General features: G+C 48.5%; 2 protein-coding genes across 2 annotated transcripts; one reads left to right on the forward strand and one right to left on the reverse strand.

The window, feature by feature from the left end:
* The first annotated feature begins 481 nt into the window (after positions 1 to 481).
* Positions 482 to 8,267, forward strand: LOC135829378 (syntaxin-6-like). The gene is made up of 7 exons (XM_065341782.1): positions 482 to 837; positions 2,137 to 2,401; positions 2,773 to 2,835; positions 3,777 to 3,890; positions 4,940 to 5,046; positions 5,684 to 5,778; positions 6,946 to 8,267. Exons 1-7 carry the CDS (start codon positions 803 to 805, stop codon positions 7,020 to 7,022), a joined length of 756 nt encoding a protein of 251 aa, XP_065197854.1. The 5' UTR covers positions 482 to 802; the 3' UTR covers positions 7,023 to 8,267.
* A 217-nt stretch (positions 8,268 to 8,484) lies between these two features.
* Positions 8,485 to 26,258, reverse strand: LOC135829376 (uncharacterized). The gene is made up of 16 exons (XM_065341779.1): positions 24,704 to 26,258; positions 22,464 to 22,637; positions 20,731 to 21,005; positions 19,874 to 20,126; positions 18,895 to 18,968; positions 18,395 to 18,583; positions 17,381 to 17,563; positions 16,535 to 16,723; positions 15,319 to 15,408; positions 14,492 to 14,684; positions 13,894 to 14,034; positions 13,552 to 13,653; positions 12,117 to 12,236; positions 11,389 to 11,505; positions 10,912 to 11,084; positions 8,485 to 10,046 (listed from the first exon to the last, which is right to left on the reverse strand). Exons 1-16 carry the CDS (start codon positions 25,277 to 25,279, stop codon positions 9,902 to 9,904), a joined length of 2,994 nt encoding a protein of 997 aa, XP_065197851.1. The 5' UTR covers positions 25,280 to 26,258; the 3' UTR covers positions 8,485 to 9,901.
* Between the last annotated feature and the right edge of the window lie 1,106 nt (positions 26,259 to 27,364).

The following is a 27,364-nucleotide window of genomic DNA, read 5'->3' on the forward strand; positions in this document are numbered from 1 at the left end:
GCATTCTGGCCCTTTGCAGTATTTTTCAACTATCTCCCCCCCCCCCCCCCGCATGCGCTCTAGCTCTCACCATGAATTGTTGAGGATTCAGCTGCTACCCATGACAGCTTGCCATATGCAGCTTAGGATATGCACACAGACATGAATTTTTGATCGAATGCGTCACTTGATCTCGCCTCAATACTTTGTATTTTACTTGACAACACAAACTGGATAGGACCATGCCCATGGCTTGTCTACTGTACTCGTAGTTTTGAGGAGAAAAAAACTGATTTCCTGTACACACCAGCTACTGGCAGCTACACGTCCCTGTTCGCATGACGTGACTGCATGCACTGATGCATCGATGATGTCTTTGATGAGTCATGAACTTTCTTCAAAACTGGGAGTAGTAAAACACTACTCCCTAGTTTGGCTTTGTCGGCAAATCTGCTGCGCCGATAGATGCAAGTCTTGTGTTTGACTGGTGCAGTGGGGACTGTGCATGTGTTCAGAGAGCAGAGCGGTTGTTCAGGGCACTGAGCAAAGTTTGTGTTCGATCTTGACGTTTTCCTTGGCTTCAATTCAGCTCATCAACGATCGAGCTCTGTTGGGTTTGTGGAGGACTGTATCACATCGACCAGCGCTGAATTTTTAGTTAGCTTTAGCACCGTCTTCAGGCGGTGTAAAGAAGGCTGTGGTTGTGTAGTATCACACGGGAACATACAGTTGTGAGTTGACTGAAACTAGTCTTGAGGTCAGTTTCTCGACTCTGACCGTAGATTTCCAGTAGCTGGTTTGGACGTCGTTGTTGCTGCTCGCGATGTCTCTGGAAGACCCGTTCTTCTCCGTCAAAAAGTAAGTGGCATTGATTTACTTTAGTTACTCTTCATGCCCAGAAGCCCCTTGGTTTGAATTTTTTCGGTTCCCAATCATGCTGAATGTTGTTATCGTGACGGTGTACAATGACACAGTGGCGTTCGTTCATGCTCCAGTTGTAGTACATCTAGATAAATGGCTGCTGCTCGGCTGTATTCATGGAATGGCAAGGCATTGTTCGCGTCTCTGTCTCTGGGAAAACTATTTTGCATTCCGGTGGCATCTCTAAGATAATTATTTCCAGAAATTTCAAAAATCAAAAATCTCGTTCTGCTTTCGGTAGACAGTTGACTGCGTAGGGCACAGGAATCCTACAATACCCCGCGGAGTATTGGCACTGCATTGAGTACATTTATGTGCAGTCTATGCTCCCTGTATGCTCCTTTCGGCCTCTTTCAGTATGCATTGGACCAGGGAGTCACAAAAACACGCACACACACACACGCACACGCACACACGCACACACACACACACACACACGCACACACACAGAGTGCTCATCAAGTGTTTGTGCTTGCACCTACATGTATGTCGAAATACATGTACATGTTCTGCCAAGTGTCAACATTCATGTCGAGACATCGGATCGTTTGCCGACAAAAAGTTTATGCTACGCAAGAAGCTGTCCCCGTGGAAAATCGCGGAAGAAAAGCTCAAAATTTGCGGCACAACTTGCGATAAGTATTGGCATAATTTGCGTCGAAATTGCGGGGAATATGCGACCATTTTTGGTGCACTTGCCAGTAGATTTGCCAATCGACCTGTTTGACTGCCAGAAAACTGTCTATTTTCACAAAGAACAGTGAAAAGGACATTTACACCATGAAATTTTTTAATGCTTACACTTCAGTCCTCAAATCATGTGCCTGCTACTCACATGTACAAACTCAGGAGAGAGAAGACCTTCACCTTGTGCGCGTGATGCAGGGCTACAGGGACAGTCTTTCAATGTTTTTCATCCATAAAAGCTTCAAAAATCGCGGAAAATTTGCGCAAATTGCGGATTGATAAAATTGTCAATATCACGGGAAAATTTGCATCTGCGAAATCACGATTTTCCCCGGGGACAGAAGTCGGGAGAGCAGAGCAGATCACCTCAAGAATATGTCAGAAAGTGTGCAAGGATAGCGTGGACTGGCGTGATCATAACTGTTGTTTGTTTGTGTGTGTGTGCACGTGTGCGTGTGTGGACGTGCGTGTGTGTGTGTGTGTGTGTGTGTGTGTGTGTGTGTGTGTATGTGTGTGTGCGTGTGTGTGCATGAACTTGCCCGCACCTAGAGATGTACAACAATCACTGAGCAATGCACAGAGCCTATACAGCCGCTGGCAGGGCCTACTGAATGACTCCAGCAAGGCTGGTGGACAGGAATGTGAATGGGTAGCCAACGAACTCCGCAATGGTCTCAAGTCCATCGAGTGGGATTTAGAGGACCTGACGGAAACGATCAGTATCGTGGAGAGCAACCCAAGCAAGTTTCGACTCACACCGCAGGAGATCGACCAGAGGAAAGCCTTCATCTACGGCACCCGGGATGATGTGAAGGTAGGGCAGGGCGCAAGCGCGCGCGCGCGTGTGTGTGTGTGTGTCTGAGTGTGTGCACGTGCGCTTGGGAGTCTGTTTCTCTATCATTGTTTGTCTTGCGTTGCCCATGCTGTGTTGTGTCATTTTTCATGTTCTAGTTTGTCTATTTCTGGACATGTATGGGTTCTACCTTTCATACACACATGCATAACCTCACATGCGTATGCGTGTACACACACGCGCGCCTACACACACACACACACACACACACACACACACACACACACACACACACACACACACACACACACACACACACACACACACACTTCGCTGCCACCACTGTGACCGTATACTGCTATTCCTTACAACCTGTGTGTTTGTTACTCCAGCAAATGAAGGAACATCTCAGCAGCGCACAAGCGAAATCTAAAGTAGAGCAATCAGCGAGAAAGGTAAGCACAATCTAAGATCTACTGTGCATCTTCAAATTTCGGCCCCTTCAAATTTCGGCCTCCCAGGACTAAACCCCATTTCGGCCGCATCGAATATTCAGCCTGTACTGCTGCCGCCTGTTTACACTGTCACACTGAACCGTGCAAACAAATTTTCGGCCGCAACATGACCAGGCCGATAATAGCCGAAAATAAATATGTGCCGAATATTTGTTGATTTACAGTAATGGTTAGACATCACACCTGCCCAACCAGTTGGCCGGGATCGTCCCGATATCGAGGGCGGTGGTATTAGGCACCCGAAAGTGCATTTGTCACATGCCTCACAGCAACATTTGTAGACATTTTCGTAGCTAGGTATGTCATTATCCCAATCTCAGGTTTGCAGCGGTTGGCAGGTATGAGACATGGTATTCACAGTACATCACTTTCTGCACTGTGACACACACGCAGTATTTGTCACAAGGGATATGCTGCCTGGTGTTCGGCGCAACCGTGAGGCCACTGCACTGCTGTTAGAAGTTGATCAAAGTTCCGATTTGTGCGCCTTACTGCACCCAACAATGGAGTGTAGGTTCCAATGAGACTCACATTATGTGCAAGTGCAGTGCCTATGCACACCTGTGATATGCACTTCTGTGACTACATGTGTAGACATTGCACAGGGCAAACTAATTGGGAATTGAGTGGCGTAGTTTGCCGTAGCCACAGCTCGTTATTGTGAACTGTGCTTTATGTCTTGGATGATGTGGATGACTACCAGTATGTATTTCTTCGGTTGGACTTGTAAGACCCTCTTGTCCCTTTTTGTCTGCTGTTTGCCTGTGTGTGTGTGTGTGTGTGTGTGTGTGTGTGTGTGTGTGTGTGTGTGTGTGGGTGTGTGTGTGTGTGTCTGTCTGTCTGTCTGTCTGTGCGTCCGTCTCTATCTGGTGATGTACTAGAACTTGATGGGTAACTCTTCGGGGAAGAAGACGAAAGATCGCTACACACGTCTTGACAACGCTCTGGAGGATGACAATCAGGAGTTCATCGAGTCACATCAGCAACAACAGCAGGTCAGTAGTAACATGTTTTCACGGTGACAGCGTCAACAAGGCGAGGATACACTGTATGGGTTCGATTATGCCCGCGAATCGATTCATGAATCCATTCATGAATCGATTCGCGCTATTCACATCACCCCATGTGAATAGGGTGAATGGATTCCGAATCGATTCCAGGGCTCATGACATGAAAATCGAACGACTTGAATGCATGCGAATGGATTCATGAATCGATTCAAGTGCAAAATCGCACGCAGCCAGTGTATGGGAAACATTGCTCCAGGCTTGCATTATATAGGTCAGTAGTAGTTGTGGCATAGCTGCTCCACCTTTCTGGTGCTAGAGGTGTACCACCGAAGTGATGATGTCACAAGTCCTTAAATAGCAACACCTGGGTCAAATTGGATCCACTCTGACCATAGCGGAGTACGGTATCCGGAGGGCTGACCCCTCATGTAGCATCATGTCTGATGTGGCTTTTTCAATTCAGTGACAGCAGTGGTCCTCGTCCGGGAGGGACCTGTGGACGTGCCACCCTGCTGTAAAGGAAAACCACCCAAACAAAACGAGTCCATGGATCCGTACAAAGCTGGATTGAAGTGGATCCTATGTCGGCGTTGTCATTACTCCAACCTGGCTGCGACAAGCAGCGCTTTCAAGCCGTATTCTTCTCTTCTCAAAGTTGCAGATCTGAACAGTGTATTACAAGTGTGGCAGGTCAGGCTTTGCCTGCACCAGTTTGTCATTACCGTAGCATAGACATTGTATCACCGGATCATATTCGTATCTATACACAGTTTCAGCGAATGACCAGAATAATGTATAGTTGGGGAAAAGGAAAGTCGGCCAATGCGCTTATGAGAGTTTATACTGAACCCCTGCCCTGGGGTTGATCTTTCTCTAGTGTCTGCCTCTGATCTAGTCTGTTTGTTTGTTTCTGCCGCTGCATGTGTGTGTGTGTGTGTGCGTATTCCCTGTGTGTGCATGCATGTGTGTGTGTGTGTGTGTGTGTGTGTGTGTGCGTGTGTGTGCGTATTCCCTGTGTGTGCATGCATGTGTAGGTTGAAATGGAACGGCAAGATGAACAGCTGGAGATGGTGGGACAGTCGGTCAAGGTGCTGCGGAACATGGGCGAACAGATTGGTGGTGAATTGGAAACACAGAACCAGTACGTCATAGCCCGCATTGCGTTACACACACGGACACAATTGCATGGTAGCACAATATGGTTGTTTGGACGCTACTGTCGTTGTGCAAGAGTTTCCTGTCCTGGATCCGGTCCTGCACAATTTCCCAGTCTGTGGTTGGCATTTTCAAACTCTCTGCGCACAAGTCTGGTGGTGGTGGGGGTGGGGGTGACTGAATGCATCAGTGCTGCTTTGTGAGAGTGCAGGCAGGGCTTAGGACAGCTCTCTTCTTGCCTATTTTTATTGATTCCTCTTACTCATGTTGACATTTGCCTCTGGTGTGTGTAATGGCTACCGAGGGTAGCAGTGAGTCGGCTGTGAGAGCGCATGGAGGAGAGGAAGAGTTCTTGACATTTGCCTCTTGCCTATTTTTATTGATTCCTCTTACTCATGTTGACATTTGCCTCTCTCTCTCCCTCACTCCCTCTCTCTCTCTCTCTCTCTCTCTCTCTCTCTCTCTCTCTCTCTCTCTCTCTCTCTCTCTCTCTCTCTCTCTTTCTGTCGCTCTCTCTCTCTCTCCTCTCTCTCTCTCTCTCTCTCTCTCTCTCTCTCTCTCTCTCTCTCTCTCTCTCTCTCTCTCCCTCTCTCCCTCTCTCCCTCTCACTTGTGTCCATCCAGGATGTTGGATGAGTTTGGTGATGAAATTGACCAGACCCAGTCTAAACTGGACAGCACGTTAATGCGGATGGAGAAGGTGCTTCGCTTGACAAATGGCAAGTCTCTAGTAGTTATTGTCTTGTAGTCTTGTCTAGCCAGTAATGACCTGTGTCATGCAGTGGCCCAGGTTCCCTGCACATTGCAATAGAAAATGCATGTTATCGCTTGTTACAATAAGCCCATTGCGCAATGACTTTAATAATTAAAATTTTGTACCGTAAACACCGCACACAGCCACACATGGGCATGGTCGTGTGGGGTGTGTTGAACAGTGCATTGCTGATCCCAGTGTACTCACATAACACCCAACACAGCCGCCTGGGCATGGTTGTCTGGGGGTGTTGAACGGTGCATTGCTGATCCCAGTGTACTCACATACTCATACCTTCCATATTTGGCAATGTGCAATAGGGTTATTGATGACTGTGTGGCTAGGTGGCTACACCTCAGTCGGTGTAAAGAGCCAGTATATACCTGTATGTGGCGTAGAACAAACCTGTGTTTGCCCGACCCTGTACCGGGCAGATTCCTGTATTGATCGGACACATTTTCATGCACCAAAGTGCTGTGGATCAAGCGGAATCCTGTCATATCAGGACAGTTTCCGCTGTACCAAGTGTGTTCGGTCAGGGCAGGTTTTTCTGTATGTGTGTGAAGAGAACAGCCACAGGCTTACGTGGAGGGGAGGGGCTCATGGTGCCCTCACCCCAGTGGCGATTCAGATCTTGGAGAGTAGGCCCGTCATAGATTACCAGAGCAACAACAGCAGCTGCTGTTATACTGCCACACAATGCACATGACTAGAGTAGAGAGGTTCTGCGAAACGAAAATGTGCACGAAGTTTCGCGACGGGCCTTGCGAAAGTTTGTGCGAATTTTCGCGCGGAATTTGTGTTCTGCACATTTATTTTCGCAGTTCGCCCGCGCCCACGTGCATGTGGTGAACCCATTGACCCCTTACGAGCCCGCGAAACTTCTCACGAAAGTTCATTTTGCGTTTCATCCGAAAGTTCGCGCAGTTCTCACTTCCTGACGTAGAGCGAAGGTTTGTTCACATTTTCGTTTTGCAGAACCTTTCTATTGTCTAGCCGAGAATGGCATTATTCCGGCTGAAGAAGCTGATGGTCTTAGGCAAACATACCTGCCAGGTCCTAATTCCTCTGTGCTGTGCTGTGTGTGTGTGTTTGCGTATGCGTGCACATGTTCTTTTTCCTCTTGCAACAGACAAGCGGCAGATGTGCGTAATCTTTGCGCTTCTCGTCATGCTCGTGGTAGTTGTTCTGCTCTTTGCGCTGACGTAAATCACCGCAGCAGCAGCTCTACTACGCGTGATTGTCGCTGTCGTCCTACGCGTTGTCCCTTGATCTGTAGTATGTCTATACCTGTGCTGCTGTGAAGAGACTGGGAGGTGTGTGTGTGTGTGTGTGTGTGTGTGTGTGTGTGTGTGTGCGTGTGTGTGCGTGTGTGTGCGTGTGTGTACGATATACCACCGCCGTGTGCAGCACGTAGTGGCTATCGTATAGTTCTAACCAAGTGGCTGTTCTTTGGTTGATGATTGTTAGTGATACGGGTAACCATCGTTGTAACTACACAGGAAAACAACCGCTGGTCATGGCTGTATCTAGTAATATCAACAACGGCATGCACTATTGTGTGTGTGTGTGTCTCTCTCTCTCTCTCTCTCTCTCTCTCTCTCTCTCTCTCTCTCTCTCTCGCTGTACTGGGGACATTCTCATCCTCGCATCCCTGCCGCTTCTCTCCTATGTGTGTGTAACTTATTCTCGGTGCCCGTGTCAGCAAGAAGCAGAGCCGTGTAGTTTCGGCCACATCTGCTGCTCTGCTGTTAGAGCTGTGGCTGATGCTGTTTGCGGTGGTTTGCTTTCCCAGAGGTTATCGTCCATGCCCAGCGTCTGTTTGTAGTTGTGTTCGGTGTGCCGTCCGTGTGTGTGTGTGTGTGTGTGTGTGTGTGTGTGTGTGCTTTCATTGCTTTGTTTTCGCCAGTGTCGCCTGGCACGACATTTTCTTTGATTCAATAGCTTCTGCTACCCTTGTGATTCTGTACATTTACCCCCCCCCCCCCCCCCCCCCGGCCCTGCCCCCTCCCCACACCCTTATAGTCGTGTGTACACACCGCCTATGTTACCCTGCCCCTGCCCCCCCCCCCATACCTGTATAGTTGGTATGTACAGGCAGCACATAGCTGTGCCCAGAGCGCTCTCCCTCTCTCTCTCGACGCAAATATATCGCTAGGAGTAGTAGTGCTTCTTTTTCCAGCATCTATAACGTTGTCTACGATCTTCTTCTACTTCTCCTTCTAACATTTACTACTGCCAAAGTTTTTACTCCATTGTATTCATGAGAGGGAATTGTCATGCTTTATGATTATGCTATTTTTTCGTATAGTGCATGCGGTGCGTGAGTTAGTGTTTAATCTTTTCAGCGATGGCTACACATTCCAGTGCTGAGCTGCGGGTGGTGCTGTGCTCTTTTCTTTAGATACACTCACACACACCAGAGAGAGGCATGTTGAGATGATTTGAATCTTTCTTTCTTTCGTCGTGCTGGCAGATCTGTGTGTGTGTGTGTGTGTGTGTGTGCGTGTGTGTTCTGACTTCGAAGTACATTGATATATGCGTGCACGCACGTTTCAGGCGTCGTGCTAAACGTGGCCAGGAGAGTGCAGTCCCGCCGGAACCGGTCCGGTTGGTCAGGTTATTACCGGACCAACTTTTCACCTACCAACGCATGTTTGCTGCTAGCCTATTAAAAGAGGTCATACATTATGTTCCAACTACCGGCAAACAAATTGTGTGAACGGCTTTGGTACGACCGGATTGGATACTGCTCCCGGTGGTTCTTGTGTGACCTTACATTTAGCATAGAAAGCACCTGTCAGCATAGACGTGCAACTGAAGGGCTGTCAGACATGTAAATAATATTATTATATTAACGAGGAACATGGATTGGGTTGAAATCTAGAGATATAGACCGGTATAATTATTGTAGTCTGCGGCTCTTCGTTGGAGAATGCACTTGCAGTATGAAGAAAATAGACAACTGTAGATGAGCTTACCACGTACATGTACGCCAGTTTTTCATCAGGGGAAAGTGGAACTGACACATTTTGATAAAGCAGCCCACAGACTAGCCGCAAGCACAGTTGAATACGAATATAGTAATAATTATTATCATGAGGTCCTGTGCAACAGGGACCTCTGCATAGGCGTTAAAAAATCATGATCCATCATTGATACTCAGGACAGCTTTTTACTATCCTTTAGCATGCTGCAGTTACTGTTAGCTGGCAACACTAGGCATGGAGTCGCAGGTAGCTGAAGTCTCTAGGCGATTACCGGTAATTGGCAAAACCACTTATGGATATGGCACATACCGTACCGGTATGCGTCCTATCAAGAGTATTATAAAGGTTTATGTACTCTTGGTCCTATCTATACCCTCACAATCGGTAGAGCTGCTGCTAAGAAGGAAGTGCGGCACACACTCTATGCAGCAGTCAGTGTAGGGAGCAACCAGCTTTCTGCGTATATCTACGTTCAAGTACCGGAAGCCTGATGCACCCAGTGCAAGAATGCACAGAACAATAGTGGTCAGGCTAGTTTGACACTAAACTCAGTTTCATGCAGGGAGTCGTAAAATACTTTTTAATTTTTTTTACGACTCCCTGGTTTCATGCAGGGAGTCGTATTTTTACGACTCCCTGGTTTCATGCTTACCTAGTCATCAGGCAACACTCAAGTATTCATCTTGCTAAGCTAGACATCAATGGGTCTACAACCGTGGGGCGTTCTGGCCTGTCGTCCAATCGCAGTGCTCACACGTTCAATTGTATACTAGTAGAGCAGTACGGTGTCCATGTGTGCGATTCAGAGCCGCACAGCGCGGGCAGTTTTAAACACAGCCGCAGATCGCCACGACTTGGAATAGGCTGCCAGCAGCGGCGTGTGGTGTGACTGGTACGAAAATCCCGGCAGTACCGGTTTCGTCGGGCGTGCTAGCTATAAGTTAGCAACGATTGGTCAAGGTCAAGAGCGTGTCTGTTCATTGATATTTCAACGTGTTTCTTTATATTGGCGAGGCAGACTGCATGGGAGTACCCATTGTGACACTAATACCTCTCCGACCACCACACGCCGGGCTAGAATCTCGCTGCATGGCGATGTCAGATTGTCTCAGAATCGGTACTAGGTGTAGAGGTTGTCATGGTGACCTGTCCCAGTGCGTGGATGCTGCGTAGCTGCTGCGCTAGTTCCTGATTGTGCTGCTCCAGACGCTGCATGGACTGTCGGAGATCCTGCAGCTGAGTGCTGCGTGTATGACATCACACAAGAGAACATCCAGACACACATGACGTCATACATGACATCACACATGAGACGTTAGTTACCTCCGGACACACATGACGTCATACATGACATCACACACGAGAACATCCAGACACACGGATATGACATGTCACACGACAGTTCTCACGCCATGGTGTTACCGCCTGCCGTCATCCACACGTACTCAGAGTCAGCAATGGAACAAATAGATCTTCCCACCAGCCACGTGTCCAGTCAGTACTCACCGGATCAGTACCAGCAGTAGCAACAACAGCAGCAGCAGCAGCAACAACAGCAGCAGCAACAACAGCAGTAGCAACAACAGCAGCAGCAACAGTAGCAGCAACAACAGCAGCAGAAGCAGCAGCAGCAACAGTAGCAGCAACAACAGCAGCAGCAGCAGCAACAGCAGCAACAGCAGCAGCAGCAACAGCAGCAGCAACAACAGCAGCAGCAGCAACAGCAGCAACATCAGCAGCAGCAGCAGCAACATCAGCAGCAGCAGCAGCAGCAACAACAACAGCAGCAGCAATGCCGAGGCCAGCACTCACTACAACCATAAGCCTGTACTAAGTTTGAATTTATCAGCCGACTCCCGCAATGCAGCCATTTACACGTGACTCAAGGCTCTCCGGCTCCCTCTATTCCAAATGATCTCTTTCTGCAGACAACTTACTTTGCATTTTACCGCCAAATGTTTCGAGCGTGGTTCACCCACCATCAGTAACTTAAATGGAACATTACGCTGTCAGCACAACTATGATCCTGCCTGGGTTCATTGACGGCAACACTGCATGCATCATACGCAGTACAGGCATGCACGGTAGACCACCACCAGTCCACTTACCATTGCTGTTGTACTAGAGTCTTGACCAAGCTTAGCTCCTGATCTGCTGCATGACTGCTTGCTATGCCAGTGGACTGTGTGTCTAGCGCTCCCTGGGTTGATTGCTGGTGCTGCTGGTGTTGCTGTTGCTGAGGTCCAGCTGTTCCTGCAGAGCTGGGAAGATGGCCTTCCAGCTATAATGAGTGAGAGACACGCACATGGTTATAAGGGAACGAGAATTTAGGATAGGGCGGCAGAAGAGAGAGAGAGAGAGAGAGAGAGAGAGAGAGAGAGAGAGAGAGAGAGAGAGAGAGAGAGAGAGAGAGAGAGGGGGGGGGGGGGGGGGGGGAGGGAGGGAGGCACAGAGAGAGGGAGGGAGGGAGGCACAGAAACAGACAGAAAATGAGGGAAACGACAGTCAGCCAGACAGATAGAGAAACAGGTCAAAAGCAGGTAGAATTCTGCATGAAACCTTTCAGTCCTTCCTCTACGACATACCTGTAAGAGCAATGTTTCAAGTCTGTCGTAGCGTTCATTCTGCGTCTTCAGCTGACTGTGGATAGCCTGCCAGGCCCCCCCGGGCTGTGAGTCGACAGTAGCAGTTGCTGGTACTACCTGCCAGCACAGCAAGCATAGCGTGAAGACAGGCGGACTGAGAACATGCAATACCGACAGCAGAATCACACTGGTGCCGGGAAGTGTTTTAACCAACCTCATGACTGAAAAAGTAGAGACAAGTACAAGTACCACATTTCCACGAATATAAGTCAAACCTTTTCATGCTAAACGTCAAGGGCAAAGAAGGCGACTTACAATTGAGTGTCACAACCTACTTATGTGAATATCATTGAAACAACAATATGGCTCAGACTTGAAGCGGGGGTGCGGCTTATAATCGGGGAAATACAGCAATCATTCACCACTCACTACCATGCTGGCAGAGACCCAGGAACAATTCACACATGCATGCAACACTAGGTGCTTACCACCACATACAAGTACTTGTACTGCAGTTCGCTACCGTCAGTTTGGATAGGGAGTAGTAAAATAGCGGTATTTTACTACTCCTTGGTCAGTTTGGACAGGGAGTAGTAAACTAGCGGTATTTTACCACTCCGTGGTTTGGATCCAATCTGATGCAGAAATTGTTATTTGTTGACTTCTGATGTCATCACAGACAGGTCCTATTATAGTAGTGGAAGTCACACATTGCTAGCACCCTGTACCTGATTGGCTGTGTTGTCTTGGGTCACGTGATCACCTGTCACCGGGCCAGTAACCTGGGCGACGGCACTGTTGCTATGGGATACCAGTGTGAGGTGGTGGCGCTTGGATTGCTCTAGCAGCTGTAAGAAAGAGTACGGCAAGTGAGAGGTTACTACATGAATTACCGTGGTGTCTTGTATTAAAGCCTGTCTCATATAGCAGCCTGTTTTGAATAGAATACAAGCCTGATTTTCAAGATACACTGTCGGCACATACGCCTGGTTTTAGTGTGGACATGCATAAAAAAAACACCTGGCTCGAATAGAAGCCTGATGTGAATAGAAGCCTTGCACTGACATCGGTTTCTACAGGAATACGCCCGGCTTTAATAATTCGCGACATTACGGGTAGTCAAAATTCATGTGAAGCATGGGGCGGAGTAATGGGAGAGAGAGGCATGTGTGCCGGCAAGAACTTCTGTCGCAAAGGAAGGATACACGTGTGGATTTCGAACCCAGCATCCCAGTCTTTCCGGGACAGTGCCCTATCGATTAGGCTACCGGGCATCACACACACCCGTGTGTCCTTCTTGCTAAACTTCCACCATGCAAAGCATTCATCAGAATCATGTTTTGTCGTGCAAGAGGTTGCATGTTGCAACTGCATGCCAGTCATTTTTACTCTCAGCTTTTGCAGCAAGTCTCGGTCAGGCAGCCAGCTCCACACTGTGTTGGTCAGTCTGTGACCGTGCGGAACGGACTAACATCGGACCGGCTTTCTCAGACGACGGCACTTGTGATGACGAAAACACACACCAAGGACACGCGGCAAAGACATACTCCTAATACCAGCCCAGAGCCAGCTGCTAAGGGGTAGTACGGCCCCAGATCTGCTAAAGGATCGATTATTTACCCTTGCGCAGTTTCAAATCCTGGGAGGATACATCTCCAGCACTGTACATCGTATCTGTTTGTTTCAGCTACACATTGCTCTAGCAACATATCATTATGACAGCTAGCGCAGTAGACCTCACTGGACAAGAAAAACAGTTTAGGAGGAGAGACTCCAGCGAGGAGTGTATGAGGATAGCTTATTACTAGTACTTCCAGATGATCAATTGCACACTGAGCTGTCCATGAACAAAACACTGGTACAGTCAACTTTGCGTATAACGACACTCAGCGGGGCATCAGAAAAGTGTCTTTATTCGCGAAGTGTCCTTATACCCAAAGTTTCATTATATGTATTACAGTTAGATGGGACTTTGCTCTGGGCATGGAAATTCTGTCGTTATTCGCGAATTGTCGATATATCCGCAGTCGTTATTAGCGAAGTTGACTGTACGACCATGGCCGCAGCAGTCGTACCAGTGCCGCCGGCCCTGCACTACGCAACCATGATACAGACCTGTGCCTACGACTCACACGCGGTCCGCAAACCAACTAGCCAGCTTACCTCCAGGCGGCTGTTCTTGACGGCCTCCAGAATGCCAGTATTCCACTTTTCCTCCAGTATAGTCTGGTGGTCAATGTGTTGAAGGAGCTGCAGTTGTTTCATCTACATACACGTGCCACGCACATGCCCGCACACATGCACACACACGCATTCACATGCACACACCAAAAGCACTCCAGCATATCAGTCTATCCTCTCCTGCTAGGTGTGTTTTACAACGGAACATGCTTTGCGATACATTACGGTCACTAAAGCTTAGTGGATCTGACGGTTTAGTGATGAGATTAGCCTGCATGATAATATTTTGACTTTTTACATATTCAGCAACACATTAGTACTCACATCTTGCTCAGCTTTCTGTCGGAACATGAGCCTCTCCAGGTGCACGAAACCGTCCACCTTCTCCTCCTGCAGCAGCTTTTGCAGGTCCTTGGCACTGATGGTCTCCTTGTGGTTATAGTAGCGACTGCGCCAGTCACCAAACTGCGAGCAGCAGGGTGACGGAAATTAAAACAAAGAAAGAATGGATGGATGAGAGGGAGGAAAACGTTTCTAACCACCCGCAGACTCCAGCGCAGCCACTTACACAGCTAATAGGGTACCTCAACTCCAGAATACGGTCCCTTGGCTGCATATGCCACTATAAATAATCATAAAAAATGCATTCAGAAGGGAGGGAAGGGAGATCGGGAAGGGAGATCGGGAAGGGAGATCGGGAAGGGAGATCGGGAAGGGAGATCGGGAAGGGAGATCGGGAAGGGAGATAGGGAAGGGAGATAGGGAAGGGAGATCGGGAAGGAAGATAGCATGGAATTCAGCTAGTATGTCAGGGCCGTCACACACGGTACGACAATACCCCCTCTGTTCCCACATTACCACGACAAGCTCCGGAATTCCAGCAGCCTCACACACCGCTACACTCACTAAGCCCATGACATACCGGAGAGAACTTTCCATTGAAGAGGGAGGCCTGTTCTAAACTGGGCAGCACCCAGGAACGGTTGATCTCCAGCTGGTGCACAGCGTCACGGTTCAGCGTGTTGTAAGTGGCGGCCATTTGAGCGATCAGGATCGTCCTCATGATCAGAGCCACAAACGCCAGCAGAAGCAGGTAGAAGAAGACCGACAGAGCTCTGAAGCACAGGAACCGGCGCCAACAACGGGAAAATGAATTGCACACACACAAAAAGCACAAGCCATTTTTGTATTGTATTTTATTATTTTACTTGGGCATTCCCAACAGACCCTAAGGTCTTCCTACAGGGTGCCCAATCTACAGTCGAAAAACACAGATTTGCTTCTAGAGAGCGCGATAGAGACTTCTTTAGAACCACAGTTGCCAATTTTCAGCTTGCGGAACAAACTTTGATATATCGATCATATGCACACAGAGACAGGCAAAATTACGCAAACACACAACTGAACAGATAAACAGATACAGAGCTAAACCCGGCGACGTGAGAAAAATACTTGTATTGATGAAGCCAACATCTAAAGACTACTGCAAAATCTGTAACACGGGCATTTTTTCAGCGAAACCATCCGTCAGTGATCCAACTCTCAGTTTCCCATCCCTCAGCGGTCCATGGTAGGAATATTCGTCCTCAGGCTGTCCTTCTCAGAGTGAATTCAGAGTCTCGGTTGGCCGGCACTCAAATAGCCAACACAGGAGCCAGAAGCAGCAGCAGCAGCAGCAACAGCAGCAGCAGCAGCAGCAGCAGGAGGAGGAGGATGAGGAGGATGAGGTGAAGGGTACCATTGTCTTACCCTAGCTGTTGTTTGTTATTGTAGTAGTCAATGAGGTTACGTCCTTCAATCATGACACGCACGCCCAGGAAGATGTTTTCCCAGTAAGAACTGCAGTAGAAACATGCACATATGCAGCACACAAACACACACACACACACACACACACACACACACACACACACACACACACAAACACACACACACACACACACACACACACACAAACACACACACACGTCGTTCAGGGCTTGCAGATGTGTTGGAGGAGAGGCTTGTGATACGCCACTCGGTGTGGCGAGTAGCTTGTGATATGCCTTTGGGTAGGGAGCGGTGGTGACAAGCATGTCGGCTAACACTTTCTCAGTGAAACAGTCATTAGTCTGACAGTATGCAGGAACCCGGAGGAAGTGCTGGGCAACACTGATACGGGTGTTCAGGCCCGGCGGAACCGGTCCGATTGGTCGGGCCATGGACGGACCAACCTTTTGGCCACCAAAGCAGGTTTACTGCTGATGAGGTCATGTGTATACCCGCCATATCATACACAAACTGTATGAAAGTCATGTGTATACCCCCCTCCATATCATACACAAACTGTATGAAAGTCATGTGTATACCCCCCTCCATATCATACACAAACTGTATGAAAGTCATGTGTATACCCCCCTCCATATCATACACAAACTGTATGAAAGTCATGTGACTACCCTCCATATCATACACAAACTGTATGAAAGACTAGGGTATGGCAGGACCAATCAATGACTGCTTCTGCAGGTCCTGGTGTTGGATGCCTAGGAACTTTTCATTTTATTTTCATTTATTATAACCCTCTCAAGGTGCAGTGGGAACACTGGTCAATGTGAAGAGATAAGAGTGGGTGTTAGCCAACCACAGCAGATGATTAGGGGTTGCGAGGGAAACAAGACCAGCAGCACTAGGGATAATAAAGTCTTTGTGCTCCGCCCGTACAACACAACACAGAACCGCAGAGTTGCATAGCCAGTTTCGGGCACCTTTAAAACAAAAGGAAAAAAACTGGTGAAAAAGGAACGCTGAAATTCTGATCCTATCTGGAAAGTAGGCCACTACGAAGTGAGGACCACGTTTGGCTGTGTCTGCTTTGCACAGACTTGCAACGAACCACCATGATTGTCATGGCTACGCACAAAGACACGTGCTTTCCAACTCTCTTACGGCCGTTGGAAAGCGTGACCTTTGTTGCCATGCTCACCTGGTTTCCAGTATGAGGCCAATGTCAGTCTGGGTGGTATTGTCCACCGCCAGTCCACGGCTGTGTGATCGGAGTGCAGGGTACCATGCCCCGGCCCAGGCAACCAGGACAAAGGCAAAGACCACAATGAACTTAGGCATAACCCTGGCTAGGATACCGGTGATGACGCGTGTGTACACACCAAGTAAGCTGTGCATTGGGAGAAAGAGAGAGAGAGAGAGAGAGAGAGAGAGAGAGAGAGAGAGAGAGAGAGAGATGAGTAGATGAAATGACAGAGAGACATAGACAGGCCGGTACTAGACAGACATACAGCCAAACAGTCACATACCGATACGAATATGCCCAGGTACTGATAAAGAAGCACAGAAGACCGGGACTAAATGGCTGGATGATTGGTCAAACAGGAAATAGATAAACCGGCACTAGACAGACAGATGAATGCACTGGCAGATACTTACCGTGTTTCCCCGATTGTAAGTCGCACCTTTTTACACTAAACTTCAAGGGCAAAGAAGGGGGTGCGACTTACAATCGAGTGTGACTTCTTACTTATATGAATGCATCGAGATGATTTGGTTCGGACGTGAGAATGGGCTCCGACTTATAATCGGGGAAATACGGTATAATGGGACATATCCTCTCCTCCTGTGTCCTCCCTCATTATCAACATCATTCTGAAGAATATCAATATGATCAAAACGTTGTAAAAAGAATTGTCAGTGTCAAATCTTGCTCCTGTTGTGTGGCTGCTATCTACTGCTGTATAGAATACACAGACATATAGACAGAAAGACCCTACATAGGTATTGAGCACTCTTCGGACAGTGAAGTACACCACTTGATTACCTGGATGTGGATATGAATTTGAATGATCTCGCCATGGTGATAAAGTATCCCACTGACAGAAACACCCACTGTGCCTGCCCGTCGTTGTCTAGGTAACGCAGTGGCACCACGATGGAGAGAAACGTGAACGACGTTATCTGAGCTAAGTTGTAATGGTCTGTCCAGTAGCCATGGCAATCATGTCTGCAGCGAGAAATGAGACACACGCATGTGCACAGACACACACAAATACACACACACACAGACACACAGACAGACACACACATACACACACACACATACACCCGCATACATACGCACGCGCACACACACACACACACACACACACACACACACACACACACACACACACACACACACACACATACATACACACACACGCATGCACACACACACACACACACGCACACACACACACACGCACACGCACACACACGCACACACACGCACACACACACACACACACACACACATCAATCGTCTTTAAATGATTCCCGTCATAGCGTGGATCGGGACCGGATCACGCAGCACCGTCTCTATTTAGTATTACTGTGATTTGTGATAGGGACTGTGTTATGTTAGACCATTACGAAAAATCCGTACATTCCCGAGCTGCAGAGAGTGCTCAATGTCAGAGACAGACCATAATTATAATTTATTATGACCGTATGAGGGATCAAAGTACATGTACATGTACACGTATCTATGAAGAGTACACTGTCTGGTGTACTATCTGTATGATTTATAGGGGGGGGGGGGCAGGGGGGGGGGGGGGGGGTGGGGGGTATCAGCGCCATACTGCCGTAAAGTACCTACATGACGAATGACTTCTCCACTACACACAAGTCAGGTCTGAAAAGTTAGTTCGTGCCCGAAAGTCAGTACCCTCCCAAAAGTGAGAGCAGGTGCGACCACTACATTCGAAAATAAGTACGCCCTTATTTACAGAATGTTCTTATGGCTATAGCAGTATAGGTAGAAGCCTATCATCCTTGTCCAGCCACGCTAACTCACCTTGATTCCACCATTTCTATGATTTCGCCGAGAAAGAGAGCTGCAAGTACCAGCAGTATGACCACCTCACAGAAACCGCGTATGTAGTCTCCCGCGTTATTATACGACGTCGGATCCGCTACCGATGTGGCCATCTCCGTGGCAAACGTTAGCACCAAGATGAACAGGAAGAAAGCGCTGGCTGAAATCCTGGATGGGGTAGAAGCCACAAGATATTGTTTCACGTGTGATATCTCTCTCCCTCTCCCCCTCTCTCTCCCCCCTCTCTCTCCCCCCCCCCCCCCTCTCTCTCCCCCCCCCCCCCTCTCTCTCTCCCCCTCCCTCCCTCTCCCCCTCTCCCTCCCTCCCAATACATTCATTTTTGCTTTAGTTTAGCACACAGTGCCCAGGATGTTGTAAAGCAGCAGAGGTGTGTAAAGCAGCAGAGGTGTGGACTGCAGCAGAGGTGTATAAAGCAGCAGAGGTGTGGATTACGAAGACAGTGCAGCTGTGGGACTTACCACAACATCTTCTCACCATACGACTGCCACTTGGCGTTCAGTAACATACGCACAACTCTCTGGTTGCCAAACGCCTGCACATATGCACATACACACCACGTATCACACATATGCACGTGCACACACACACACAACATCAAAGTATTCGTCATCCTGAGCTTTGCTTGCATGCACTTGCACAAACAGCACAGAGCATGCAGAATTCTGTTTGACTGGCATGCACCAGTCAACCTGAAACAAAGTGTTGTATGCGTGTATCACTGTGCACTGAGGTGCATCAGCCCCAGAAGGGGCAGAGACACAGCTACTGGACCGAGGGGGGGGGGGGGGGGGGGGCAGGCCCAAACCCCAAATGGCAGGCACGACCTGACCTCAAAGGGGGTGGGGTAGGACCAACCCCAAATGGCAGGCAGGACCAAACCTCAAATGGCAGGCAGGACCAAACCCCAAATGGCAGGCAGGACCTGACCTCAAAGGGGGTGGGATGGGACCAAACCCCAAATGCCAGGCAGGACCAAACCTCAAAGGGGGGGGGGGGGGGGGAAGCAGGATCACAGTCAACAGGACACAACTGCATCCCAAAACGGGACAAACGCGCATCCCAAAGCCGGGCATGTATAGCCTTAAATGGAGGTGTTCACCATTCAGCACTTGGCAAACCCCGTGGCACTGTCCTTGCTTTGCAAAATCAGTCAGGGGCCACTGGGAATGCAGAGCACAATTTTTGAAGTGCATAGTTTAATTGTGCACTTTTGTTAGAACAGGGCAACAGGGCAAGTGTTTCTGGGGAAATATTGTGCAGCCAAATGGTGGACTCACACTCACATACACATATGCGCATGCACGTACGCACGCGCGCCTCCCTACACCCACACGGGTGCGTTAACGCACGCACGCACACACGCACACGCACACACACACACACACACACACACACACACACACACACACACACACACACACACACACACACACTGACCTGGTAGAGTTTCTTCCTGCGTAGTATTGCCATGAAGCAGGAGTTCATTCCATTGTAGCCCTCATCCCCAGGCATCCGTCCCTTGCTATCCGACTCCAGAGGCTGATAATAGAAGTCGAAACCTCTCTCCTCACCCTCCTCATCCGGCCACTCAGCAACAAGCCTGTCCAGGATAGCGTGTGTAGCGTCCGTCATTTTCGTGTCGTTCAGAATGTCGGCAAAGCGTCTTCTCTTCTGGAACACATCCCGTACGCTGCAGGGAACAAATGACAATAAGCCCATTGCGCAATGACGTAATTTGTACCATAAACACCCCACACAACCACCTGTGCTCGGGGTTGTGTGGGGTGTTGAACAGTGCATACCTGATCCCAGTGCACTAACACACATTACCCATGCTTTCCACATTTTGAAATACGCAATGGCTTTATTGAGGCAAATAATGAAAGCGATGCGTGGCTGGCAAGTCAAAAGTGAAAAATGAACAGACCTTGTAACTGCTGAACACTTCAATAAAATAGCTTGTGATGTGGTGGAGTACCTTGACCGATCCCAACACTCTTTGTCATAACACATCATCACATACCAGCGCATCCATTGGGCTTTGTACCAAAGTTAGACTGTACCTGGACTGTTTTCCCCGGAGACAGAATTCTATAAGACTTCGAAGACAAACACATAGCAGGTCTCGATAAGGAGAAGAAGAAAACACATGCCTGCGTGAAGGACTGCGTTGACATTTAACTTATCCGTATCGAAGTTGCTGTCTCCTCGTCACCTCTGTACTTACGCATCAGGTTCTTAAACATTTGAAAGTTTCGGAACTGGAATGATGCGATATGTAGTGGTTGACTTACTGATCATTGGGCATGTCGTCCATGAGCTTGACAGCAATCTTGCAGCACGAGTTGTCAAAGGCCACCTCCAGCGGCAAGACTCCGTCTTTGTTCTCAATGCGCCAGAGTTGCGGGTACTGACGGAATAGTACGTGTGCCGACTCCGTGTAGTTGATCCTGGCCAGCTGGTGCAGCGGAGTGTTGCCAGTCCGAGGGTCTGGGGCAACGAACGCTTCATCTTGTGGCGAGGTGGCCTTGCTGTTGTGGCTGATGAGGCGATCGAGTAGAAGCGACGTCTGACAATAAAAACAAATACAAGATGCCAAAATAACGTTCAATCAGGGTTCTAGGCAGGAAAAAAGTGTAGGCGGGAGAGGTAGGGGAAAAACTGTTCACACATTTTTTCCATGTTCCACTATTGCCTTGTTACAAAACATGCAACGTACGGATGCACAGAACATCCGGAGCGATAAGCCTTTTGCGCGTTGTACAGATGCACAAAATCCCGTAGAATCCCGTAGACCCGGTAGGGTGTTGAATGTGCAGGACCCTATTGTGTTTTCTGCTATTTCCACTAAGAAATGGGGCCTGAAGGCATTTCATACGAAAACCTTTTTCTGACAAAGATCTAGCTAGTCATTAGTTCTAACCAAAGTGAAGAAGCTGGAAAAGGGATTGTTTGCCAACTATGAGGCTAAAATTGGCCAAATGCGCATGCATAGCACACAATGAACACCCAACCGGGTCTGCACACACCTACGCCCTAGTACTGAACTTCGTATATCTGTACAACGCGCAAATGGTCTATTGATTTGTGGCTGCATGTTTGCGGTGTACGTATAAACTTGAATGTACAAGTCCAGCTGCATTCGTACCACTTCCAGGGCGTCAATGGCCGTGCAAATTGAGGGCGTCAAATATGCACTCTGGGTTGGATTTCATGGAGCACAACTGCACCTGTCTCAGTGTCTGCTCTTCAGCTAAGAGAGTAGCGTTAGGAAAACAAGAGAAACAGTAACACTTGTCTATGCGACCACTCGGATAAGGTGACCACCTGTCTCAGACCGCCACTCTAACCAGGACCAAGGTACTAGTATGTCATTGCCAGTCAAACGACCCTGGATAAGGAGACCACCTGGGAACAGAGACCACATTTTGAAGGTCCCATGAGCGGTAGTTGGCTTAGACCGGTTTCACTGTGCAGGTCTACCCAGGTGGTAAGTATGACATCGGTTACAAGACAAACCTCATTTAGTAGATAACGGGGTCCAAAATTCCCCTGTCGGCCGAAACGTATACATGCAAGTGCGGAGAGTAGATAATACTGAAGTACTCTAGTTACGTACTCGTTACATTTACATCATAGTTATGTCTTTGTCCATCACCACTAGGCACTTTCTCTAGAATTTGTTCGCGACATCTCAATAAAACCTTCGTGAAATGACGCTTCAGCTACCGTATTTCCCCGAATATAAGTCGCACCTTTGTGCACTAAAATTCAAGGATAAAAAAGGGGGTGCGACTTACAATCGAGCGTGACTTACTACTGAAGTCAATATATCAAATCAACAACAACATTGCTCAAACCTGAAAATAGGGATGCTACTTATAATCGAGTGCTGCTTATAATCTGGGAAATACGATAATTCTGTTGATTGCAATCCTTATACTCGTTGGATGACAAACATGGTGGAACCCCTGGGGTTGTCTACAAACCGCAGAGGTAGACCTGTACTGTGCACGTTGGTACTTACCACTTTGTCCTCTATCCAGCTGTGCTTGGTCAGAAGCAGCAGTGCCGAGTTGTAATTGCGACCCAGACGATCGTACACCAGGCGTGCAAACACGTCCAGCTCGGCCGTGGTCTCGTCCAGGCAGTCCTCCGGCAGAAGACAGTCCAGCTCCTGCTGGCGGAGGAGGTTGCGAACCTGTGCCGGCATCACGTGAACAAGAAGGTGCAGTGGTGTGAAGTTTAACCTAATCCTAGCTGACATTGTCATGGACAGATTTTTCTTGTGGCCAGACGAGACCAGACGCGGCTTGCAGACACCAGCACGCCCACTGCACCAGTTACACTCCACTCCGCCGTCTCGTCTCGTTTGGTGACAAGGAAAATCTACCACTACTACAGATTGCCGGGCCTAATGAAGATGACATCAACAAAATTATATTGTCATGGCCCTTGTAGGGTAATGATCTGCCAGGAGAGCATTGAAGATAAATTATCGGTGGCATAAGAACGATCCAGCAGTTAATAACCCACTGCTTATAGCCAGTGGAAGAGCTTTACTCATCACACAGCAGCCCGGAGTAGTGAATAGCAAACAAACGGATTATAGAAAGCACAGGACTGAAGCTGAGAAAGGCAATGTACAGCTGCAGGTACATGTACATTGAACATACCATCACCTCACACACACACACGGTAGATCCACACAGTCACACTTGTCAAGTGATGTTGACATCTCATGCTGAGTAACCATGGCAACATCCAATCACCACACCACACTGTACACATGCAGAAGGGTGTTATTATTCATTTACATGTAGCAGGGTTCTAGCTAGGTCAAAATAGTACTAGTAGGGTGGGGGGGGGGGGGGGGGGGGGGCAGGCATGGGAAACACAGTTACCCACTAACCCATTTTTTCCAAAATTGTCTTGCCATGCAGTGAATGATTGCAGATCAGAATCCCTGAGCTGAACCTTCAGGCCACACTCCAGGGTCAGCACACTACGCTCTCTGTCCATGTTACTGTGTAGTTGGGCAATTTACGCAGTTTAGTTGTTCTGTATAAGCCATTATTCTAAGGAGGCGCATAATAACGATTTCCCAAAATTGACTGGTTTACGTGTACCAAAGGTGACGATTCTCACTCATTCTCAATGCTCAATATGACAGTATAATTATTGTATCGATATCTGTATAACGATTTCTATTTTAACGACAGATTTCTCCTCGTTAACTTGTTAGAGTTAGCACTTCGTTATATATATGGCTTTTACAGTAATCCGCCTTTTTACGACTTGTGTGTGGTAACAGTGACAATACACAATGACACTTGCCTTCACGATACACACAACCAGCACCTCTGCAAGTGCTGCAACTAAGCACAGTCATATTCCTCCCCTAAACACCCCAGGGCCAATGCTAGGTTCTACAGACTACAGTCATGGGCAAAGAAATCCGACCTGGGACTAGGACTAGGAGTCAACAGCAGTGCAATGTAAGTTGAATTATGTAACCATTTTTAAAAATAATTATTACTGGTAGGTGGCGGGGGAGTCGGACACGCTACGGTAACTACGGTATTGACCGTACCACTCTTTGTCCCAGTTACCCGTAAATCAATACAGTACACTAATCTGGGCTCGAAATTTCCAAATTTTTCGGCTCAGCCATCCCTCCCCCACGAGGAAACTGTAGTTCAGACGGCTGACCGTACCACACTAAAATACCGACGCCCCTGACGTGACTGTGTACGTCATGCATGGTTGGGGTTCTTTGGCCACAACCCAGTTTCTGTAGTCAGTGTAGAGTGAAGAGTAGGACTGGTGTTGCTAACCCAGTTTCTGTAGTCAGTGTAGAGTGAACAGTAGGACTGGTGTTGCTAACTCAGTTTCTGTAGTCAGTGTAGACGGTAGGTGTTGCTCCCTAGTGTTTCCGAGCAGCACCCACTCTGTCTCTGAGCATCACCCCCACTGTCTCTGAGCATCACCCCCACTGTCTCTGAGCATCACCCCCACTGTCTCTGTCTCTGAGCAGCACCCGCTCACCAACTGACTCACTGACGGTGTTACTCCAGGGAGGAGGGCATTATCACGCTGTCACACACACGTACACGCACTGGTACACGTACACACACAACAATACACACAGTCATGTTTACAGTAACAGTTACACGCGTACACTGCACGCCTGACAGCACACACCACGTGGCGACAAACCAACAACAATGCATGCCTCTCGTCTCGCCGTAGCTAGCTAGCTCTCACCTCTTCCTGAAAGTCGCTTGACTGAGGTGTCTTGGGGTCTTTCACATCACACCACAGGCGACGGATATTGAGCCTCTCGCGCAGAAACGCACTGCTCTCCTCATCACTCTCATCATAGCTACGCTGAGCGGTGAGATTCTTCAGCGCACGCAACTTCATCTTGATGGAACTTCGCTCCCCAGCCTGCCTCCCTATTGGCATAGATACCTCAACGATTGCTGCCTTCGTCGGTTCGTATGACAATGGTGTGTCGGCATCGCGTGTGTTGCTCGACGGTCCTTGGTTCAGCCCGTTGCCATTGGCGGATCGTGCGCTCGCCGAGGAGCGACGGCTTAGCGATGACCCGTCGAGCGCGTTCGTATCGTCGATACTGAACGCCTTGTGACGAGGAGATTTGGCGTGCTCCGGAGCGCTGGCCGGGTTGTGTCGTGCTGTTGATCGAGGACTGGACGGAGCCGTCCGCCGTCTCTCTTTATCGCTCTCGGTCTCAGCATCGTCTCGAATGGCCACAGCAGCCATGTCCAGCAACTCAAGCTGGCCCGGAGCGACTCCAGCTGCAATGTGGCCTGCACTCATTCTGTTTCTGATATTTCCGACCAGCAGCGGCAACAGCAGTGTCAGCGCTACTCCACCACCACGGCAGGCAACAGTCCTCGACAATCGTCACATCCGCCAACACGGCAGCAGAGCAGCAGAGATCGTCTCCAGTCATACCAGTTGTAACGCTTCGTTGTACACGGCGGAACCCTGTCAGCGCTCGAATAACGTCTGAAACTAGAGGCTGTGATCGTGGTGATGGCACACCTGCCAGAAACTAGCTAAAACTAGCCGAAAGGGTCCACACACGCACACTGTCAAAACACTGCCTTCCGCTTCGATCGGATTTTCACCTCAGCGCCAGTGAGGTTGAAAGGCTAGGCGCTCTCTCGTCCTCTACGAATGACGCTCGTGACTAGACTCCACTACGCACTCGCCCGTGACAGTTTTCTACTGCTGTCATGTGGTCGGGACCAGGGTAGAGAGTAGGATATACGGAGAACGTTCACGGACGGTTCAGGACAGGGAGTGTATTTTACTACTCCCTGGTTCAGGACATCCTGGAAGCCGTTCCTGCATGTACTTTATTTCTAGCTCTAGATTTCTTTGTCTTCAGCAGCGGAAGGGAGATTCCCTCGGAACCCACTTCAAACTATGCAACAGAAAGAATGCCCAACACTGGCAACAGAAAGAATAGAAAACACAGCAGATCTCTGATGACTGACTGTGCCTGTAGCGCAGTTGGGAACAAGCCGTACAGCATGTACAGCGACAGAAAGCAATCACTCAGCTATCACCTGGGATAAGTCTTCGATCATCAGAAGCACTCTTTCGCAAAACACAATCCACTCCACCTGCCCAAAAGTGGCAGAGAACTCTGGCCGCTGGCGAACACTTTCGCCGAGTTTCGGTCACACAGCTAGCCTAGCCAAGACTGATACAGTGAATCTACTGATAGCGGCTGACCAGGCATTAGACGACAACAAACAGCATACTGGACTGGTGAAACTACATGACTGTATCACTCTATCCAGCCACTGGACTGTAGACATCTACGTATCGTCGTTGATTGAATGAAGCCTAGCTGGCTGTGGATTGCCTAGGACAGTAGGACTAGGAGTAGGAGTGGAACTCACTAGATGGACGTTGATTTAACGCCAAATAACGGTACTACTTCAGAATGGCACCGGAAGGGCATGGCCACACTCAGACATCAGTCCACTACTACTGCAGATTGCAGTAGTGGCAGTACAATAACTAGACATGGTTAGCATTCTACCGTTCACGCTATTTCGACGGTCGGCGTGTAGAGGGCGAGTCTACTGTTTTTGATGTGTTTTCGAGACACGGTTAGCAGTTCGGCTTCTGTCCTGACTCTTGACGCAACGATACTACCGGTATACTATAGACGTGTGAGGTAACCCTAGTTAGAATCTTACCGTTTCGTTCTCCCGCTAAAAAGAGCTTTCTATCGTCGAAACGGTACCAAACCGACGGTATTTTGGGTTTGGGGTACGAGTACCGTTGGATACTGTAAAATGCCATGGCTACACACACAAAAAACGGTGCAGGCCTACCGCCGAAAATAGCGTGAACGGTAAAATGCTAACCATGTCTAATATGTGACTGCCAGCACAATACAATACCTGACACGCATACAAGAACGCTGTGTGTATCTTTACATGTTGCTGTGCTACTAATAAAATGAGCACTTCTCTCATCTCTTATGTGATCTCAGTTCGCAGTGTAGTCAAAATGGCGGTGCCAGACCTTACTACAGAGTACTGCCTCACTGGCATAATGCCCAGTGCCCGTCACATCTCCTGTTTGTAGCAACCACTACTGCACTAGCACTGTAATTGTAAAGAACCTTCTGGCTCCTTTAAAATGGCCTTCATTTTTTACATATTCCTTGTACAATGTACTTGTACTAATTCTTTGTAGTGCTCATCTTGTGCTCTAGATCGTACAATACAACAGTATTGACTATTGTAGACCTTTTTGTAGTAAACTATGAGATTACTATAGCTAGGTTACTGACCCCCAATGACCCGAACTATTACTTGCCTAAGGCTATGACTCGTATGAGGCTATGGCTAGTAATAGCGGGGACCGCTCTTCAGT

This window comes from Sycon ciliatum, chromosome 13 (genome assembly GCF_964019385.1).
Source record: "Sycon ciliatum chromosome 13, ocSycCili1.1, whole genome shotgun sequence".
Taxonomy (NCBI): Eukaryota; Metazoa; Porifera; class Calcarea; order Leucosolenida; family Sycettidae; genus Sycon; species Sycon ciliatum.